This window comes from Centruroides vittatus, unplaced genomic scaffold, assembly GCF_030686945.1.
Source record: "Centruroides vittatus isolate TY-2023 unplaced genomic scaffold, ASM3068694v2 contig_747, whole genome shotgun sequence".
In the NCBI taxonomy this organism is placed as follows: domain Eukaryota; kingdom Metazoa; phylum Arthropoda; class Arachnida; order Scorpiones; family Buthidae; genus Centruroides; species Centruroides vittatus.
In genome coordinates, this window is record NW_027122483.1 from 1486442 (window position 1) to 1510057 (window position 23616).

The window sequence follows — 23616 nt, forward strand, 5'->3', positions numbered from 1 at the left end:
TTTTTCATTTATTTCACTTAAAGTATATGTCCTGTATCTCAAATTAGTAGTGTGTTGACTTTGTACATCGTAATTTCCTGCTTGCAATGTAGTCGTGCCGGTCATCTATCTAACACCTTTCAGGGGAGAATTATTAAATTGAAATAGTATGCTTTCCGAATCACGTTATTTCAAATTCAATAATTTTTCAAGTTGAATGTTCCATTATAGTTACCCTGGGCATCGTCTCCCGTCGCTTTCCAAATCTAGTTTTGCTTTACATTTATCTCATACCGTTTTGGATATTGAGCATGAACAGACAGGCAAACCATAGGACAATAGTAAAATTTTATAAGTCAGCAATTTTTTTTTTTTTTTATATTGCAGCTTAAAAATACAGATAAACAAATGAGTACAACCGGAAACACTTAACATTAACAATTAAACACTTTTCTCGAAAAATACAGTAATTAGTATAGCACTTATAGATTATTCTTATGTCCACATGTTACTTTAAAGTTATACACTGCAAATATACAGAATTACAGCAAAGATTTGGTGTCACATGTATTACGATTTCGATACTGTCTTCTAATACGATACTGTCTTCTAAGTTTGTGGTGTTCTGTTTTCATACAGCTGGCTGTTCACGTGGAGTGTTTACTCCACGTGAACAGCCACTTCCTCCCCTTGACCTGACAATCCGTTTTCCCGATCCCGACAATTCGGGAAATCATATAAATTTAGCCATCCTTGACAGTGGGGTGGGTCTTGCCGACCTGTTCGCCGACAAAAAGGAGGTACGACTCCGTCCTACCGCCCGGCGTTCCCACACTATTATTAATTAACATACTTGTAAAAGATGTGACACCTCGACTTTTACAGCAACTGTAATGACATTCTCATTCTCACCGTTTGTTTTTATTGCTAACAATTCAGAATTGATAATGGTTTATCTTTGATATTAAATTTTTCTTACACACAATTACGTGTATTACAAAATTTCATATAAATCGAAAAAACGACATTAATTTTAATGCAATTTTTCAAAAAAATGCGACAATTTTCAACAATGTTCTCGATGTAACAATTTCCAATTGTTTCAATTGTTGAAGCGAAATGAAGAGAAGTTTGGAAAGTGTTCGGTTGCGATTTTCAAGTGAAAAAATGAATAAAAAGAGGTAAATTTAATCAAAGGTAATATTTACGAATAACATTTCTTTGATAATAATTTAAAATTTCATCAATTTAGTTATGATAGAAGTGATGGCGCTGAACCTGACGGTCAGCAAAATCAAAATTATTGGATTAATAATGTAAGTTATTCAATTTCATTTATGAACTTACAAATAATTTTTTTAATTAAAAGTGAATTAATAGGTCTTCACTCGATTTTGAAATATGTATTAAGAATAACAAATATTATTATTTTGACTTTCCGTAGAAATTTAATGATTTCTCTGCTAATGGGTGTTTCTCCGCTTACAAAAGAGATTAACCATTGCAGGTGAACAAAGCCAAGAAAGTTGGACGATTTAAACAATTTTTCAAAAGTATATTCTGTAAACTGATGCGTTGTTGTTGTGTAAAAGGAGAAAATTCCGATTCACCGGTAACACTAGAGTTTCTTTGCTTTTCTCTGTTTTTCAATTAACGAACTTTGCAACTAAAATATCTTATAATTGTAGAATTGCGAATCGGACGATTTTGAATTCGGATTTGAAACTTCAAACAATACAAAAGAGAAGTACGAATTCCAAGAAACTGGTAGCGGAACTTTCGGCACAGTCTATGTGGGTCGTTGTAAAAATTCCGACAGAGCAATCGCTGTCAAAGCCATCAAGAAACAAAGGAATTTATTCAATCATGTATGCATCAGCCTTGTTTATATCAAAAGACAATACAATGTCTGTAAAGGCGTTGGTAGAATGTAATACGTTTTTCTATCTTTGGCACATGAAGTGTGTACACTTGACTGAAAAATTACAGTTCATTTATATAATAATATTTTTCTTAATACTTTTCGAAAATTTTAAGTAAACAACTAATACACAATATATTAATTTCACATTTCGTATACATTTCTATTTACAGGAATTCGATATTGTCACAGAAGGAATTGCTTGGCGCCGTGCTTCCGCTCACCCTCACGTTGTCAGTTTTATTGATTCCTTCGAAACTCATATTAGGTAAATTTTACAACTTTTGATATTACTGATTGTAATACCTTATGTGTTTCGGGTAATAAACTATTTGTGTTCTTCAGTTACTGTTTCGTCTGCGATTAAGTGAAAAGAGAGAATTTGACAGATTTCTTGGAAATAAATGGAACATTATCAGAAACCCAAGCTAAGACAATCGGTGCACAACTTGCTTCGGCCATCATTTATATTCACAAGAAAGGTGCTTTATCTAAATATATTCATACGTATAAAGTTCCTTGTGTATACACTGCGTGACAAATTATTTTACTTTCTCCGATAGAAATTATACACAGAGGTATAAGGTCGAACAACATCTTAATAGATAAGAACATCAAAGCCCATTTGATTGACTTTGGCCTGTGCACAGTAAGTACTGTACGCCTCTTACTGTTCTTCAACTGTACTTTTCTTATGACGTGACGATTTTATTATTTTTTTACAGTTCGAACGCCGTCCAAAAGAGTACTGCGGCACTCTGTTTTATTTATGCCCAGAAATTCTTCAACAGAAGGAATACGGTAAGAAATGTTATTTACATTTAATGGATTTTTATTTCTTTATTTTATTAATGAAATCAATGTATGGTTTACAGACGCTTACTGCGAATGGTGGGCGTTTGGAGTTGTATTATATCAGGTATTCGTTGGAAAAACTCCAATGAACATTTACCTGGAAGAAATTATGAGCATTGAACATTTCCAGTCATTGCCGATAGCAGAAAAAGTGGAAAGTAAGTATCAATTCAGAAGTCGTTAAGAAATAAAGGAAACGAGAAATAATATGAAAATGTCATTGCATTGCTGAACAAGTGGAGTTAACGTATCCTTTTGAACTACCCCAGGATGCGAAACAAATAATCCAGGATTTGTTACAGAAAGTAAGTTTATTATGCATTTTTTATATTTCTTATATCTTGTGTTGTTTTATTTCTATATATTACACGTTTGATATTACCTTAAAACATACAATCTTACATGTTTTATACTTAATGTGAGACGCAATTGTTGGTTTTATGAGAGAAATGATTTTTAAAGCAGTTTTAGATTTTTAACTGAATCGCTTCACTATTAGTTAATTACGTTAATCGCACATTGAATTTCGGTCTTCAGTAACTGACTTGATTACATTTTAATTATTGATAAGAAATGTAAAAAGTTGGAACAAATATAATTAATTATTGTTATTGTTGTTCATTTCAGAATCTTGAAGAACGTCTGACGGAAAGAAAAATCGAAAATCACAAATTTTTCGATCATGTACTGCGGCCTATAATGCCGAAGACTTGAGATGCAATTTGTCGTTATTTAAGAGATGCAAAGAATTATTTGAAAGGATTATTTCTGTCCTTTCATTATTTTCATTATTATTATTATAAGTATAATATCTACATTGTGTATACACAATGGTTTCGTTTTAATTTCATGATTTATTCGTTATAAATAAAGCGTAGTTAATTACTAATGGTCTCCGCATTATGTTACCTGTCTGACCATCATGTCATCCGCATCTTAAATACATTTTTATAAATGATATGTAATTAGGAATCGCTGAACGACTTAAGAAAGAAAAAAGGGTTTTGAAAGAAAATCTTATAAAAAGTATACGAGTAAAACGAGCAATTATTTATTGTGACATGGTCACAATGCCGGTCTGCGATTTTCAATTAATTAATTTGAATTTATTTTATTTAAAATACATACTTTTCACCACCAACGCCAGTGTATATAGTAATTTTCTCTAAAAAAAATGTCGTGCCGGTCATCTATCTGACACCTTTCACAGGAAAAATGATGAAATTCAAATAACATGACGTCTGGTTCTCGTGTATAAGTAATTAGGGCCTCCTGCCACTTACGTTTCCATATCTGATCCCGTCATCGTTCGTCTATGTAACTCTGTTTTCATGATTTTGGAGAGACAAACAGACAATCGGACAGACGACCGACGGTGGGAATTGTTACCTGCAATTTAAAAAATTGCAGGTATCAATTAGCAGGTGCAATTAGCTTTACGAATTTATGCTGGCTACTTACTTATGGTAGTGAAAACTGGAAGAATTTAGTGCAGTTTATATGAGTCAGATTTTAGACCCAGAGACAAAAAGAATATGACAATTAATAGATTTAACACGTTGAGACACTAGTTAAATGAACGAGCAATTATTTATTCTGACATCATCACAGTGCTTGGCTGCAATTTTTAATCGTATTTTTCATTTATTTCACTTAAAGTATATGCCCTCTATCTCAAATTAGTAGTGTGTTGTCTTTGTACGTCATAATTTCCTGCTAGCAATGGAGTCGTGCCGGTCATCTATCTAACACCTTTCAGGAAAAAATTATTAAATTGAAATATCACGTTATTTCAATTTAATAATTTTACGTAATAATCCTCGAAATATTTCCGTTAACAGATCTATCTGTTGCAGTTACTTTGCCTTATTAATCGTTTTCCACAAATGTTGTAACTGTCGCTTTACGTCACTCACAATAGTAGATGACTTAAGGCGGCATATCTCATGCCATCTTAAATCTTGTAGATTATCACTTTTCAATGACAAATCTGGAGCCATGTTGTTAAGAAGATGATGTAACGTAACAATGCAATTAATGGAAAACCTCAGCTCTGTGCAGCAGAGCATTATCTACGGAAAATGGCTGTTTGCACTTATGTTATGCAAAGCAAGAAGGAGAGAGTAGGTTTTTCATCACACACCATTGTGTCTTGAATGTCTTTTAATCCAACATTCGGGTTGAATGCTTGACTGTGATACAAAATGGCTTCGCAATCCAGACCAGTATTAGTATGGGCATTATCCCTCTCTACAGTTTAGGCGATTTATAAAGTATTTCAAGTATTTGTGTTTTCCAATTATTAAATTATATCATTATCTTGCAAAAAATATTTGTATAAAAATAAAATGTGTTACTAAGGCTGAATTATATACGAGAATAAATCTTATCTCTATAGAAAGTTGTTTGTGTCAATATAGATTAATTTGTAGTATGAATAATTTAGGTTATTATCAACAACCACCGATAAATATGATTGGAAAAAAATATTACAAAGAAAATTAGAAATATTTTGTGATAATAAATCTTTATGTGTTTAATAATAATGCTTACTTAACATCAGCAACTCCAATAGAATTTATCGATAAAAATATTCTTGCAAACTATTTCGCCCATATAACTTCATTTAGACTGGCTGTCTGAATGTCTTTCCGCTCGTTTTTCGTTAATCTCGAGAATAGAATTAAATAGACGGAAAATCAATAGTGGATATGAAACGATACGGGCTGCAGGCCTGAATTAACAATATACGAAAGTCCGGCCTGAAGCGGAAGTCATGTGATTTCAATTTATAGTTTCCTCGAAAACGGAGTTAAATAGATGAAAATCAGACCAGATACGAAAGTTTTACGAGCCGACAGCAACTCTGATTAATTTTTAGAATATGAAGACAGGCAAATTCTTCTTCAACAATTTTCCCAAAATAATTAGGAATTTTTCGAACTAATGTACAAAACTTTTCATACCTTCACGTATACATTTGCCCGTTGACTGGCACCGATTTTCTGCTCTATCGGTCGACGGAAACACTAATGGACATTTTAAAAATTGTTAACACGAACAGTCAAGCAAATAATTGGAGTCAAGATTTCATCTCGGAATCCTCTGACAAACGTGAGTGGAATTTGATTTGGAAACACTTTAAATTTTCGATGTTATTTATACAAAATTATATTAAACATTGAATATAAGATTTAATTTGTAAATATTAAATGTTTATTGTTTTTAAATCAAATTACTAAAGTGAGTATAATCGCTATTTCAGATGAAAATCATGGTGTAAATTATTGAATATTATTGATACTTGTAAATTTATATTTATATATAAGAAAATGTCTAGTTACTTATGCATGTTTGTAAACACTTTGAGCAAACTGGACCAAATTTTTCAGTTACATTGCGGAAAATACAGGGTATTATGAAACCTGAACACCCTTTGATTCCATTCCCTTAGACGGGATTGATGGAATGTAGTAGCACAACACATGAGCGAAAGAACAGGCACACATACACACATATGCACAAGATTACTTATTAATGACCCATTATAAACGCAATTAATCATTCGTAATATGTTTTAAAACAAAGAAGAAATTTTACAAACATTCTTTACGTATTACATATTCGTATATCTAAGTAGATTATCTGATTATAATATGCAAAAGCAACAAACCGTGTACTTTAATAAAACTGACTTATATCTTATTTTTAGATTTCGTGATATATTTTCATTTTCTTATTATTTAAACTGTCATTTTAAACGTTTGATTGTCACTTTACCGATCATTTAGTATTAGACAAGTTGTCGTATCCATTATTATTCAGCAGATGATGTTAAACATAAATTATGTTTCCGTTTTTCTCTTTCTACAGCTTTATGTTACTTGTGCCGAACATAAACATGTATTCGATTATATTATAGGTGGGTTCTCTTTACTCTATTCATAAGCACTTTTGTAAATTTTAAAGCAAAATATTTATTTATTTAATATAAAAAATTAGCTTATAACGTGCATATATTTAATGTATAATATTTTTGTAAATTTATTACTTATAAATTTACACATTTGTCAATATACATTATTCTAATTTTTACATTTAGTTTCGTTAAAAATTTACAATTATTTATTTATTATATAATTTATTAATATAAATATAATATACGGGAGGTGTAAAATACATTTGTTTTTATGGGAAAAATATTTATTTTTATGCATAAATTAAATCAAAAAATAGGAATACAATGATCACCAAACATCTCTATTTTTCAGAATTATAACATTGTACCTAATTTTTCACCCCCAATATAGTATATATTAGCCTATATACTCTAGTACAATATATAATCTCTGACTACAGAGAAGAATTAAATAATTAATTACTGCAAATTCTAGTAAATAAAATGTTATAGGTCTATACAGTAGCATGAATTATAAAGAATTATTATTATAGATATTCGTAAAAATGGATTTTTCTATAAAAAGTCAAACCAACTGATGATAAATAAGAAATTAATAGTTTAAAAAATAAATAATTAATTAAATAAAATTGAGTAATTAATTAATCTTCTTTAAGTATAACGAAAATATAATAACGTCTTGTGTAACGTCCACAGTTTTCACTTTCTTTTATTCGATTATCATCAGTATTGAAGGATAAATCAGGCTATTTGAAATGAGCGAAACGAAGAAAAGGATTGCAATTGTTTTTAGAAAAGATCAAGAAATATTCTTTTTTATACAATAAAATAGAAAAAAAACAATATAAAGATGTCAATCTTCTTTGGAGACAAGGTTCTATAATGTGACGTGTATAGTAACGCAGAATTCTGGGCAGCTTAGTGGGTACAGCTAACAGTGTTGTGAGCACCTTTGAACTGTTATTATTTGTCAGACAGCAAAGAACATTAAATGCTTCAGATTTCTCTTTACTCATTAAAATATTAACCTCTCATTTTTAAAAAAATGAATGTATTTAATCCGGTACCAGCAACCTTTACAGTCGTAAGTGTAAAATTCTTCAAACCAAAGTTAAAGAGAGCTGAGTAACGTCACTGTGCACAATAAGATTACTCACACTGAAAGTATTAGTAAACGAGTAAGAATTCTTACAGTGGGAAATTGGAGTTACTAAAAATATCCTTAAACAGTGTAACGTTTCCATTATTCCTTAAAATTCTATACTCTTCTTCCATTTTTACAGTTGGTTCAGGATCAGCAGGATCAGTTATAGCCAATAGGATTTCCAAACTACCATCCCTTAAAGTTCTTATGTTAGAAGCGGGAGAACTGCCTTCTTTAATGTCTCAAGTTCCACTTTATCCTCTAAATTTAGCTCGAACGAGTGCCGATTGGAATTTTACAACTATACCTAGTAGAACCATAGCTCAAGGTCTTAAAAACAGGGTAGGTAATATGTAGTAAAACAGTTCTAGAGAATAAATTAACGTCTGTAATTAATTAAATCAAGTTTATTCCTATTCAGCAAAATAGAATTGTAGCAGGAAGAGCTCTAGGTGGATCCACAGCTTTAAATTTTAACTTATATGTACGTGGAAACAAGAGGGATTACGATAACTGGGCGAGACATGGTGCCATAGGTTGGGACTGGAAAAGTGTCTTTCCTTATTTTCTAAAACTCGAAGACAATCGAGATTATCATATAGTACGCAATGGTAAGTCTTTCCTCAATTGTTCTAAATTGTTTATAAATCATATTACGATTTAATTATAATAATATACAACACAGGATATCATGGTGTTGGTGGAAATGTTGTTATACAGACACCACCATTTCATCCACCAATAACAGAAGGTTATTTAAAAGCAGCCGTAGAAATTGGTTATGGTATCGGAGACTTTAATGCAGAGCCTCTGGCAGGTACAGTATTTTGTAATATAAATTATTTGAAATAATTTATTCTATTTTTAGTTTTATGATATATGTGATCGTAAACTCACTCTACAGAGGGAAAACAGGAGAAGCTTCGAAGAACGAAGTAACGATATCACAAGCATTTTAATACTACTTTAATTAAAATTTATAAAATATACAAATGTTTCAGTGTTTCAACCAGAGCAGGGAACTATTGATAGTAGAGGACGATGGGGAGCGCTTCAAGCTTATATTAATCCTGTACGGGGTAGAAGAAATCTTTGGATCCTGACTTCAGCATTCGTTCACAAGGTAACTCATCATGTACTTATGTTTTATAAAATTAATTAAATAAATAGACTTTTATATTTATAGATATTGATCCACAACAAGAATGCTTACGGTGTTAAGTTCGAGCACCGTGGACAGACCTACGAAGCTTATGCGAAACACGAAGTGATCGTATCTGCTGGAGTGTTTAATTCACCGAAACTATTAATGCTATCGGGAATCGGACCAAAGCGTACTTTAGAACAATTTCATGTAATAAATACATTATTTACAAATTTTTATCCTTTATATACAAATATAAAGTTTAACATAAATGTATTAGATTCCTGTTATAGCGGATTTACCAGTTGGAAGAAATCTTCAAGAACAGCCATCCACTTCTGGTATGGCATTTGCAGCAAAAACTTATACTTACTCTACAGAACGCATCACCGTACTGGATTACAATGAATTTTTAGTCAATGGCACGGGTAGGATTGAAATAAACACTGATACAATTAATACTGTATATGTTTAAATATTGTATTTATTATTTCACTTTAGGTCCACTAACATCTTTAGGAGGAATTGACACAATTGGATTCGTAAATTCTAAATATAATGACGATCCTGATTGGCCAGATATTGAAATGTTATGGTTTTCTTTATCGGCTGCATCGGATAATGGCGCAGTTCTCAGACACGCGGCAAACCTTAAAGAGGAAGTAAGTTTATTCTACATTTTATTTTAAAAGTTTTATACGTTAACGGATTTACATCTGAAAATGTAATCATTTCAAAAATCTCCCCTTAATTAATATTTCTTTATCTTTCAGGTATGGAAGACAATGTTCGAACCCTTTACATCGATTGACACAATATCATGTTATCCGTATCCAACACGTCCGAAAAGTAGAGGATTCCTTACTATCAGATCTAGCGATCCCCACGACGATCCTCTCATTGATTTAAAATTTTACTCGAATCCCTATGATTTAAAAATTATAGTTGAAGGTAAGATAATTATAATTTTCTTGTGAGGAAGGTTTATAACGTGTTGTATCATCTAAGTTTAATAAATTCTTTAATATTTCGATTCTAAGGTTTGAAATATTGCCTTAGAATGGCATCCACGAAAGCAATGAGAAAATTTGGAGTTTATCCACTTCCAGTGAGTGTCCCCGGCTGCGAACATTATAAGAGATTCACTGACGAATATCTCGCTTGTGTAGCAACAACACTTCCATTTACGGTATATCATTACTGTGGAACGTGTAAAATGGGAAGTGTTGCCGATCCTACAACTGTAGTTGATCCAACACTCAAGTAAGTAGTCTGAAAATTTATGAATATATTTATTAATTATCATACAATTACAAATATTGTGATCAGTGAGTGCAGAATTAAAATCTGTCATTATAACTTTATCTGATTTAAACCATTACACGATCGTTCGGAAACTGTATGAAAACTTATTTTCATCTGTAATATCAGAATACAGTAGACCCCCCCTTATAACACGGGTTATATAACACGGATTCGTATAACACGGCTAAAAAATTGCGATCGCGTTCGTATAACACGCTAAAAGAGACTCGTATAACACGGTAAAACGTCATCGCCGACTCGTGTCGCGACAGGATTGGTCGAATCTGGACCAATAGCGGATATTGTACAAACCGTTGAGTTTAAACGAGCACTGAACCTACTAAAAAACATTTATTATTCAACGTCCATAAAAATTATATTTTTATGAATAATGTCTCCAAGGTTAAGTTATTTTTCTGCGAAAAATTCCCTGATCAGGGAACACGTGTCCGCAGTTCGATCAGCGGCTCCGCGACGAAAACAAGCTTAAGCAACGGCGTCGTCGAACGGTGCACACTCGGTAAGTAATCCTACAATTTTTTGTTTATAGCATAGTTTATATGATTATTTCCCAAAAAATTATAAGTGATTTGGAAATGTTGAGTCGAATTAGTCTAGAATCGATTACTTTTATGGAAGAAAACCTTTCAAACAGCCGTAACACCTAAACTGCACACGTGCCGGGCTGTGATTGGTTCATGTATTTAAGTGACTCGTACAACACGGATTCATATAACACGGAACGTATCTACCGTGTTATAGGTGGGTCTACTGTAAATGTCTCCTGCTTCAGTAAAACAAAGTTATTATTTATTACAGTAAACGTGACAGTATGCGTGGTTAATATTAAAATCGCTCTTGTACTATACTTAAAAATGACAACCATTAAATTTCTGTTCGTTTTCTGTAGAAAATTTTTGGACTGAGGCAATAAAAGAATAATCTTTTTATATCTTGCAGAGTTAAAGGTGTAGAAGGGCTAAGAGTAGCGGATGCTTCGATAATGCCATTCGTGGTAACTGGACACCTGAATATTCCAACTTACATGATTGGGGAGAAGGCTGCTGATATGATTCTGTCTGATCTACACCAACACAAACATGGACACAAATAAAATACCTGATAATTGTTTGTTTAATCCTATAATTACTTAATTATAATGTATCCGTTCAGTCTATATAGTTAACAGAGTATCTCTAAATTATTGGAATATTTTAAGAATATCTTTTTCTTGTAAATAATTTGATTCGAATATCATGCCATATTTAATTAACATAAATATACACAATAATTCATATAAACTTATACAATTCTCGCTGTGGCTTCCACGTATATATATATATATATATATATATATATATATTATATTCACATACATACTATATAAATATAAATTCTTTTGGAGGAGTAGTCTAAGTAAACCTCGGCTAAGCAGTCTTTACATCAATTACTCTTTCTACCAAAGAGTAATTGATGTATTACTATTATAATTAAACAATATACAGTCTTCAGGCAAAGAGTCCTATGCAGTAATTCTGGAAGAGAAGAGAAAGGCTTGTATTTATTTTAAAAGTTTTAGTGAGGGTAGTCTTAAAACACACACACATACACTTACACACAGTTTAAGTAGTCAGTGATAAATTAATTAAAATAATGGCTAACCTGAATTTGGAAATCACTCAATATGCTTACAGAAGGGACAAGGAACGTTCTTTACTTTAAGAACAGAAGGTATTAGTAACACGATTCAATCAAAGTTAATGTACCAGCATACAATCAAACTATTGATCCAAGAAAAAAGTAAGTCAGACTTATCCTTAGATAAATTTTAATGTAAGAACCTGCTTTTCGTCGATTTAAACTGCTTTATTAAGGTTCTAACATAAAAATATGCCTATAAACTGTTTTTACCTTCGAGGAAAACAAGTTTTATTTCTTCGTAAAGTCAATTCTTAAAATTCAAGTCTCTACAATAAAATGCACCCTTAAGATATATTTCATATATAAGAAGAAGAAGAAACGGGGGAAGTAAGAAGTAATTATAGCAATAATAATATTTATAAATAATAAAATTAATACTATTAAATTCAATGCCAGTTTAGAGCGGAAATGATCTTCGCTTGTGGTTATTAACCTGACCTATATAAAGTTGTAAACGGTGAAAGTTAAGTAGAACGGCGATTTACAATGATACATTTCTTTAAGTAAAGGAATATTAAGAATTATTAACGTATTAATTTACGTCTGCATGTGTATAAGCCTGTATATCCTAAGAAAATCAAAGAAAATTATAATAATTAAGAAATTGGAGCCATATATCAAGTCATTACTCTATAATAATCAGTAAATACTTGAATGTTTTTGTTGTTAAATCAAAAATAAACTTACCTTTAATATTACACACCAAAATTACGTAATTAAAACAAATAATTATAACTCTATGTAATATCTATTTTGTAAAATAAATATTTACTCTTATATTGTTTACTATTTCATGGAGACAAACGGGACACTTACCACCCTCTGGGATCGAGTAAAAATTCCTGATATATAGGGCAGAAAATCATTTAGATCATCATTTTAAATCTCAAACGATTAAGTAATAAATGCGATAATTTAATACCCATATCACTTAATTTTATTACAATTAGCTGGATATATCTTTAACTTCATCGTAATTACATCTTTGGCATTGATTTTATTGTATAAAAAAACGAAGAATTTAAAAAATGTTGACCTATTTAAGCTCTAAAAATACATTAATATTACCATCAATAATCGTACGTTTGATTTAATATTATATTATACGTTACTGTAACGCTATTAAATCAATGAATTGTGACTGAGAATTTAAATAATCGGATTAAAATGTAATAAAAGTTAAATAAGAAGGTTAGTTAATAAGGTTAAGGCTATAAAAAGTGTTAATAACGTTTAATTAAACACTTCTTAGAATATGATATGAAGATTTTTATATGTGATGTTTGCAGTTAATGAGATTAAAGATCTGCACAAATAATTTATATGTCTACAAAAGATAGTGTTTGAAAGTGACCTAATTATTAGAAAAGTCGTTAATCCAGCACTCGATAATCCGGAAGAAATTCGGTCAGAGGAGGCCTGGGCCTTGCAAACCCTATGTCTATTTAAATCGGCGATTTAAAGATCCATGGGATTTTTGGTGGGCGTCAAAAATAAATTGGCCCACTAAAAGCCAATTCAGATTTCTTCAGGTGTGCATTAGAACAATTTAGATATAGAAAGAAGACAGTCAAACACACAAATCCGGCACTACTCTGGTAACGTAGCTGCCGGATTAACGAACTTCTAGTGTATTTCTTTTTTATAATGTATTTACTTATAATAGTAATGTTAGCAATGTTCTAAAGAAATACAGGAGTCGTTCGTACTGTATAAACGTAATGAAAAAAATCGATTATGTTTTACAAATTGCTATTAAAAGAATCTTATTATTCAATTTGTTTTATCTATAATAAAAATTAATTAATATAATTAAAGCATTCAATAAGAATATAACATTAACAGGAATTTCCTGTTAGTGTGATGTAGTAAATTTTGTTTTAGGAAATGGTGAAGACGTTTTTTAAGTTTCTGCAAAAGAATACTATAATTAACAATTTATTTATATCATTTTAAATAGAATTTATATCTGTATTCGTTTATTTCCTTTTAACTTTACGTTTTCTAACTTTATAATACAATAGAGAAAGCGAATTTTAAATAAATGAATGACTGTAAGTGGCTAAACTTTAACTGTTAACGGTTGATTGCGTACCACTTCGTGTCTGTTAACTGTAACACCTTTCAGGGAAAACTTTTGAATTGAAATAACGTTGTATATACTTAATCTGGGCCTTCTCCCACTGCAATTTCCATATCTTCTCTCGTATTTTATCGGTATAACACTATTTTGGAGATAAAGGAATGACGACAATATGAAATTAGTTCTACAATTTTTATCAAATTTCAGCCAGATGAAAACAAGTAATAGGTGTTTATAGATAGATGAGGACATTCTCTTGGAAAGAAATGCCATACTTTTGACGTTATCTTAAAAACTCAGACATCTACACACATACAATCATGAATTAACATTAATTATGCATAATACTTTTTAAGATAGAGAATAAATTTGATAAACATTATTAGATATGCACGTTTATATATCTGATTATCATAAGCAAGAGCAAGAAACTGTCTGCTGCACTTTAATATAACCGACATATCTTGTTTTTAGATGTGTTCTATTTCCAGTTCCTTACTATTAATAACTTACATTTGAAACGTTCGATTGTCAATTTATCGATTGTTAAGTGTTAGATAAGTCGCTTTATACAGTCGAATCCATTATATTTAACATAAGATGTTAAATATAAATTATGTTTCTGTGGTTTTGTTTCTGCAGCTTTGTATTAATATTACTTGTGCCGAACATGTATTTGATTATATTATAGGTTGGTGTTTTTTACTTCATTCATAACTATTTTTGCAATTTTAATTCCAAATGTAGCTTATATTAAGTATATTTAATTTAATTAGCAATTAATACTTTTATATTTAATACATAATACTTTCAATTGAAACAATTGTTGTCTTATTTTAAATAAGTCAGGAGAATTGTGTATTTATAGGAAGTATAATATATATTATATAATATTTTAAATATGTTAGTAAATTTATTATTACGTCTAGATATTTCATACAGGCCTACATCATTTACTAGTATATTTTAATAAAGCTTCAAATGTTTACATTTCTCGCTTGCTTATGCTTAAAATATATGATTGTGAGAGAGCTTATTATGTAAACAATGTATTTTACTGTAAAAAGGTCTATTAGAATTTATAAATATAAGGTATAGTTATATAAGAAGCATTATATAACACAGGTCTATAAATGTCTTCCATTTTATAAGTGACAATTAATTACAGAATTCATATTAATTTATGTACGTTTTAATCTGATTTCATTGCTATCAATTATTACATCTTTTATGCAAATTATATAAATATTTATTATAGCATTCTACAAAATATACACCATCTTTCTAACTACTGTATAGTAATTAATTAGTACAAATATCAGTAAAGTATTGTATACAGTAACTTAAATTATATTATAAAGTCTAGTCCAACGAATGTGATATAGTTTACATAATATAATATATTTTTTTAACAAATTGGGAAAATACAAAATTTCATTAACAGTGAAGTGATGGGAAAAAATTCCGGGTCAATAGGTGAAAGTTCACCGGTTTTTCACAGAACTAATTCAGTTTTACGGCTTAATTTTATGCTTAAAAAATAAAATTGTAGGAAAACATAAACTTTATTTAAAATGTTACTCAGAATTATAACATAATGGGCCCCAAACCAATTTTTCATAAACTCATCAGTGTAGTAAGAATATCAAAATTTAAAGTTGGCACCATATCTAAGGCTACATTGCAAGCATGAAGCAGCGTATAAAACCCTTCGGTCGCGTTAAAAAATGAACGATGAAACTAGGGGACTGCTCAAAAATTCCTGAAAGAAAAATTTGTGTATGCAACGCTACATGGGACAATCTAATTTTTTGTTTGTTTGTTTTGTCAAGTTATACAACGCAACACTTGGGCGATCTGTGCCTTCCGGGAGGTCTTTTTGAGGAAAACTGGTCCCTATTTAGGCGTTACACACGTGGAGATAACCCGGAAAACTCTACGTGGCCAGCCTGTCCGACCGAGGCGCGAATCCACGACCGAACTCCCAGTTTTTAGGGTACGAAGACCGCTTGGACACTGGTGGGCCGGGATCATATAATTCAAATTTGCACGGGCCACAGAAAGCTACTGTCGATGATTCTATTTCATGATTAGTGGATTTATCTTTATATATTGTTGTTCATTCTATTCCGTTGCCTTGCTATGTAAATGTGTTCGTATAATTGCCTATTTAAAGTTATTCTTTTCTTTTTTCTTCATTTTTACAGCACTTAAATCTATTCCACCTCCAGTCGTATTACAGTGTTCTGCTGCTGCTGAATTTGCATAATTGTTTTTAATCGCTCGAATATGTTCTTTTTATTTATTGCAGTCGGTTCAGGAACAGCAGGATCTGTGATAGCCAACAGGATTTCGAAACTACCATCCCTTAAAGTTCTTGTATTAGAAGCAGGAGAAATGGTTCCATTAACATCTCAAGTTCCACTTTTTCCTCTAAATTTAGCTCTAACGAAATACAACTGGAATTTTACGAGTGTGCCTAGTAAAACCATAGCTCAAGGTCTTAAAAACAGGGTAAGTAAACCGTAATAAAACATTTATACAACGTAAATTTACCTCTGAAATTAATTTGAATTTATTCCATTCCAGCAACACTTAACTGTAGCAGGAAAAGCGTTAGGTGGAACCACAGTTTTAAATTATAACTTATTTGTGCGTGGAAACAAGAGAGATTACGACAACTGGGCAAAACATGGTGCCACAGGTTGGGATTGGGATAATGTATTTCCTTATTTTTTAAAAGTGGAAGACAATCAAGATTACCACGTAATACGTAATGGTAAATCTTTCTCCGCTTTATATTTAATATAAAAATATATAAAACATAAAGTAATTTAACAAGAATAATACACAATACAGGTTATCACGGCGTTGGTGGAAATGTTGTTGTAAAAATACCACCTTTTCCATGCACCAATAACAGAAGGTTATTTAAACGCAGCCAAAGAAATTGGATATGGTATTGGAGACTTTAATGCAGAGCCACAGACAGGTACAGTACATTGAAATAAATGGTATTTGGAATATTTAAATATTACTATTTTTTAAGTGTAGGGAAAGTTTATAATGCAAAATGCATTTTAAAAGTATCTTATTTCATATTTATATAATATGCTTGTATAACGTGTTTCAGTGTTTCAACCACCTCAAGGAACCATTAATAAAGGAGCACGTTGGGGAGCGCTTCAAGCGTATATTAATCCTGTAAGAGGACGAAGAAATCTTTGGATCCTAACTTCAGCATTCGTTCACAAAGTAACGTATATTATCTTATTCTTTATATTTATTGTATATGGAATTTAACGAGTGAAGACAATTCTATATTTATAGATATTGATTCACAATAAACGTGCTTATGGCGTTGAGTTCGAGCACAAAGGAAAACTATACGAAGCTTATGCCAAACACGAAGTGATCGTATCCGCTGGAGTCTTCAATTCACCAAAACTTTTAATGCTGTCAGGAATTGGACCAAAGCGTACTTTAGAGAAGTTTGATGTAATAACTGTTCTAGCCTAAAGTTTTATTTTTTATGCAAATATAACTTATCTTATGATTTTTAGATTCCTATTGTAGCAGATTTACCAGTTGGGCGTAATTTTCAAGAACAGCCATCTACAGTTGGCATGACATTTGGAGTAAAAACCTTTACTTATTCTGCTGAACGAGTCACAGTACCATATTATAATGAATTCTTAGTCAATGGCACAGGTAAGATTAAAATATACACTGATACAATTAATACTATATATTCAAATAATCTATTTATTCTGTTACTTTAGGTCCATTGACAGCTTTGGGAGCAATTGAAACAATTGGATTTGTAAATTCTAAATATAATGATAAACCTGATTGGCCAGATATTGAAATATTATGGATTACTTTATTGGATGCTTCGGATAAAGGAAGAGTTTTAAGACACGTGGCGAACCTAAACGAGGAAGTGAGTTCATTTTATACTTTTTCTTGTTTTTTACAAATTTTATATAGTATGTAACATATAATGGTTAATGTAACCCTTGGTGCCAAGATGGCAGCTCGTGTCTGATTCCACAAGGAAACAGTGGGATGCACGTTCTAACGTAACTTAATCTATTCTAATAAATTACCATAATTATTAGCAACCAAATTATTAGAATAGGTTAGGTTAGGTTAGGTTAGGCTAGGTTTAGGTTAGGTTAAGTTACAACGTGGGTGCCACTGTTTCCTTGCTGGAATCAGAGACGAGTCGCCATCTTGCACCAAGGGTTACATTAACCCATATAACATATACACTGTGTATATAGGGTGTTCACTTTAACATTCATGTAGGTGCAAAAGAGATTTTTCAGAATTGTCCGAGGGTATACACATTGTGCATCAATTCGATTGCGATGTTTTCATTAAAAATTAATTGCATATATTCACAAAAATGGACCTGTGAAAATTGCGCTGTAGTTCCGATGCAATCAATATGCAAATTTTCCACATATCAGAACAAGATGTAAATTAAAATATCTTGACAAATCATATAGCAATTCACGTTTTCCATATCCCTAGTATAAAATCATGCAGTTGTAATGCAATCTGCTAATTGGTAGAGTCTGACTGTGCAATCGTTATTTTTTTTTATGGGAAATCGAGACGAAATGCACGAAATGTAGCACGTAAATTCCGTAAACAAACTTTCGGGAAATTTACTTGTTGCCAGGATATTTACCGGTTAATGGAAACTTATATACAGAGTCGGTGAAACTAACTAGGCATTGAGAAATTAGTATAATTTCTACACTTCTACAGTAAAAATGATGGACAATATTTGACTTGTACCTATTGAAAAGAAATATGGAGAAAAACCTTAAAATTCAATGAAGGAACCGGCGCATTCTACCAATGACACGTTTTTCTCTGACCGTGATGCGGAGGACGGACACTTGTCTCTGCATCCGTAACTGAACCTGTGGTCATTTTAGCATCAAATAATAATTCTTGACTTTTACCCCGATGGATTGTGGCATGACGACACTTTTCCGTAAACCTTTGCACAACAAACACTGATGTCCATGTCTGATAGCGTGCAGCAATCTGCTCACTCCTGAACAGACAAACATTCGGCCATCATGTGTGCCACTGTGGGAGAAGTCTCTCTCGATCACTGCCCACATCACAGATTTAGGAATTATAAAACTGTATTGAATTAGTACAAGTTCACAAATTTTACTATGATTGCATTACCATTACAAAGGTTATTGTAATTTTTCAATTACTAGTGATTTTCCACCCACCTTGTAAAATGACGGGCAAACCAATTTATAATTTCACCAGTCTTGTACACGTTAGAGAAAAATTATAAACATTAAATAAAATAAATGCGCTTCTTCAACAGAAAAGAATATATAAAGAATAATGCAATAATAAACGTAATAAATTAACACATGCCAAACAAATTTTGGGGAGTAACCGTCTAAAATTTATTTAAATACATTCGTTTCATAAATGCTGCATTCATATTCATGATATTAAATTTATATAAATTTATTATTATTATTCAGGTATGGAAGACAATGTTCGAACCCTTTACATCGATTGACACAATCTCTTGTTTTCCATATCCAACACGTCCAAAAAGTAGAGGGTTCGTTACCATCAAATCTAGCGATCCCCATGACGATCCACTTATCGATTTCAAATTTTATTCGAATCCTTACGACTTAAAAGTTGCAGTTGAAGGTAAAATAAACATAAGTTTTTTTGATAAAAGTTTACATTTTGTGTAGAATCATTTAATAAGTTAATATTTAGGATTGAAGTACTGCTTAAAAATGGCATCCACGGAGGCAATGAAAAAATTTGGAGTGTATCCGCTTCCAGTGAAAGTCCCCGGCTGCGAACATTACAAGAGATTCAGTGACGAATACCTCGCTTGTGTAGCAACAACACTACCATATACAATATACCATTATTGTGGAACGTGTAAAATGGGAAGTGATGCTGATCCTACGACTGTGGTTGATCCAACGCTCAAGTAAGTCTTCTTCGAATACTTTATAAATATGTTGTTATTTAAGATAAACACGTAATCTGTTTATTATTAATTAAGATTACAGAATTAAGAACTTTCATTATAACTTTATTTGTTTCTTATATAGGATTAGAAAAGATTTTATATCATGAAACAATTGGAAACTATGAAAACATGTTACTACGAGAAATTAGAATTTCTCGCAATTTTTTTCTAAACGAATTGAAAGAAAACAGTTAACATAATATACAGTTTGACAAACTGACCGTACCTAACTTCTGAACAATAGAGTCACGTAAAAAAAGAGTTACAGTCCCAGACAGGCGTAAAAGCAAGGCTAGTATCTCTATATTAACTTGAAGAAGACAGACAGACAAACAAACAGACAGGCATAAAAGTTCTGAAAATCTCTTATTAAAATACAAGAATTTCACTGTTACACAAAATCAGTTAGAAATTGTAACACTGGAAGATAGAAAAGAGACAATATAAATTTAATTTGACAAATGATTTTACCCTTATAAAAACAAAATTATATTTAATCGTATTAAATTCAGGAATTTAATTGTTATTTATATCTTTTTCAGAGTTAAAGATGTAAAAGGGTTAAGAGTAGCGGATGCCTCCATAATGCCATTTGTGGTAACTGGACACCTAAATATTCCAACTTACATGATTGGGGAGAAGGCTGCTGATATGATTCTTTATGATTTACTCCATAAAGATACAGATAAATAAACAATGAATATATCGCTTTTCAATTGTACATAATCTGAACAATCATTCATTTCCATCTACTACTTGTTATAGTCAAAAGTATTGTCTTCAGATTCTTGATTTTGATGGATGCATTTTATGGATTTTTCTTGTTATACATAATTTGACCGGAACATCTTTCTACTGTCATGTTTAGAAATCGAATGTGTGTATACAAGTGTCAAGAAAACCGTTGTTTTTTCATTGAATCCATAGAAATATGAGTAATATTATGTTTTAATTAAAAATAGTGCAAACAGAACGCCATCATTTACAAAGAAATAAAGATCTCGGGCTTATCCTTTGCAGTTTTGTATCCAGAAATTGACTACAGGTATCCCTTGCTTAACGCGAGAAATTAACCGAGTTAATCAAGGAAGAATATCTATACACTTTTATGTAAAAATATTGAATAATAAATGAAACGGTTAAACGTTTTTAGATGCGTTTTATTTATGAATGTACGTAAGTCATTTAATGTTACAGTTAATTGTAACATAATAAAACAGCAAAATGTTGAATAACTTTCCCCACAGATTTTAAAATTGTGTGTAGCGCCATCTGTCTGTTATTTTATTTAAAACTTTTTAGATTATTAATTATTATAAAATATGAAAAGCTTAATTTTAAGGGTAGAGATGAATTGTATGAAAAATTGTAAATGCTGATAACGAATAAAATCTTCCTTAAATTTGATCCTACTCGACATAGGACAAGTTGTCCCCCTGTAGCATTCTATTCCCTTGACCTTTCACCACCAAAATTTAACAGCATCAATCTCTCTAACATTGAAACTCCCGTAGTAAATTTCAGAAATTTTACTCAAAAGGCACAAGAGTTATTAAGCTTCAAATTCGATGATGAAAATCGTTTCTCTGCGTACACTAACATCCGTACATACAGAAAAAGATTCCCAAACATTTCTTCATTTCTGGACGTTTCAGAGTTCCCAAGTCCAAAAATATAAGTATTGGGGTATGAATTTATTTAATTTAAAATATATACTCTCCACCTCAAATTAATAGTGGCTTTCCCCTGTACATGATACTTTTCCTTTAACAATAGAGTCGTACCAGTCATCTATCTAACACTTTTCAGGAGAAAAATATTGAATTGAAATAACGTGTTTTCCGGTTTGCTTCGGAAGTTTCTGTATAGGTAATCAGGACCTTCTTTCACTGCGGTTACCATATTTGGTCTTATCTTTTTTTATGTATCTTGCTCCAGACAGACTAGCAGACAGACGGACGACAGTGGGAATTTATAGGTCTATAATTTTTTCAACTTGCAGCCCAGTAATTAATTTAAGATAATGTACAAAGTTTCTTCTCCGAGGAAGGTGGAGCGACACAAGGGTCGTTTACCAAGAGGAATTGACCCTAGTAGGAATTTAATGAGAAACTGGCCCCTGTTTAGGTTGTTAGACCGTGTATAAAACCTGGAAAACTCCAAGTGATCAGCTCGTAGGTGAGGCGCGAACCCACGACTAGTATTCGGAAGTATTAATGAATTCTTACTATTTAATTTTTCACTATTATTTTTATAATAGTAAAAAATAAAGTAAATGAAGTTTTAAAGAAATGCCTGAAGATATAAGTGACTAAACTTTATTTTCTCCTGCAAAATTACAGAAAATCTGTGATTATAATGTCTATTTCTATTGATTCCATACTATTTACATCACTTACCAATTTAAAATAAGGATTAAAGGAGCTATTCTAATTATTAAACTCGGGTGAAATATTTAAATTGTTACGTAAAATGTCGAATATTCGTATTTTAATATACTTTTAATTAAAACGTGCAACGACATTTAAGTAGGCCAATCATTTATACATCATAATTATCAATCAGTTTGGCTTATAAGTACTAAATAATAATCAAAATAATATTCTTATCTACGAAACATTAAGTCAGCACAGTCGTGGGTTCGCCGCTAATTGGGCTGCAATTTGAAAATATTCTAGACTTATAAATTTCCACCGTCGTCTGTCCTTTCAACCTCCCTTAATCTAGAGAAGGGAGTAAGATAGGTGACATCCGAGACCAGATATGGAAACATTAGGGACAGGAGTATATACGAACATCCAATGCAAACCTTAAATATAAATAACTCATTATAAATTAACATTAATTATACAGAAAGTATTTTAAAACGAAGAATTAATCTCATTAAACAATTGTTTACATAAGAATTTGCACTTATTATAAGCAAGAGCAATAAACTGTGTACTTAACACCGACATAAATCTCGGTGTTTTTTTATTTGTGTTCTATTTCCAGTTCTATACCATTAATAACTTACATTTTAAACGTTCGATTGTCACTTTATCGATTATTAAGTGTTAGACAAGTTGCTGTGTCCATTATTACTCAGCGTGTGATGTTAAATATAAATCATGTTGCTGTATTTTTCTTCCTGCAACTTTGTATTACCTGTGCCGAACATGAAAATGTATTCGATTATATAATAGGTGAGTGATTTTACTCTATTGTTAGTGTGAAACATTTGTTTATTTAATATATAAATTTACAATACTTTTCTTTATTATGTAATTTACACGTGTGTTACATGTAGATACGTTATATAACACCGGATTATATATGCCATTCACATTAAACACGTTTATAATTAATTACAGAGAACAATTATACATTGTGACATTGTCACCATGCCGGCTGCAATATTTAGTAATGTTTTACTTAAAAAATCACGTAACTTCCGTCCAGACCGGAAATTCGTATGTTATTAAACTGGATCCCAGGTTCTTAAGCTTTCTATTTTCATCTCTGTAACTCTGTTCTCGA

General features: G+C 31.3%; 3 protein-coding genes across 3 annotated transcripts; all 3 read left to right on the forward strand.

The window, feature by feature from the left end:
- Window positions 1–1098: 1098 nt before the first annotated feature.
- LOC136981210 (protein kinase C iota type-like) lies at window positions 1099–2939 on the forward strand. Its single transcript, XM_067277490.1, has 7 exons — window positions 1099–1160; window positions 1232–1295; window positions 1668–1847; window positions 2074–2168; window positions 2477–2549; window positions 2626–2701; window positions 2776–2939. Exons 1-7 carry the CDS (start codon window positions 1099–1101, stop codon window positions 2937–2939), a joined length of 714 nt encoding a protein of 237 aa, XP_067133591.1.
- Window positions 2940–8025: 5086 nt separating this feature from the next.
- Window positions 8026–11381, forward strand: LOC136981211 (glucose dehydrogenase [FAD, quinone]-like). The gene is made up of 11 exons (XM_067277491.1): window positions 8026–8160; window positions 8240–8429; window positions 8504–8640; window positions 8687–8753; window positions 8820–8941; window positions 9005–9172; window positions 9243–9390; window positions 9464–9624; window positions 9736–9913; window positions 10003–10225; window positions 11228–11381. The coding sequence occupies exons 1-11, from the start codon at window positions 8026–8028 to the stop codon at window positions 11379–11381; spliced, it is 1683 nt and encodes a 560-aa protein (XP_067133592.1).
- A 646-nt stretch (window positions 11382–12027) lies between these two features.
- On the forward strand, window positions 12028–18062 carry LOC136981212 (glucose dehydrogenase [FAD, quinone]-like). Its single transcript, XM_067277492.1, has 8 exons — window positions 12028–12067; window positions 16363–16565; window positions 16641–16830; window positions 17185–17306; window positions 17382–17549; window positions 17615–17762; window positions 17834–17994; window positions 18042–18062. The coding sequence occupies exons 1-8, from the start codon at window positions 12028–12030 to the stop codon at window positions 18060–18062; spliced, it is 1053 nt and encodes a 350-aa protein (XP_067133593.1).
- Window positions 18063–23616: the final 5554 nt, after the last annotated feature.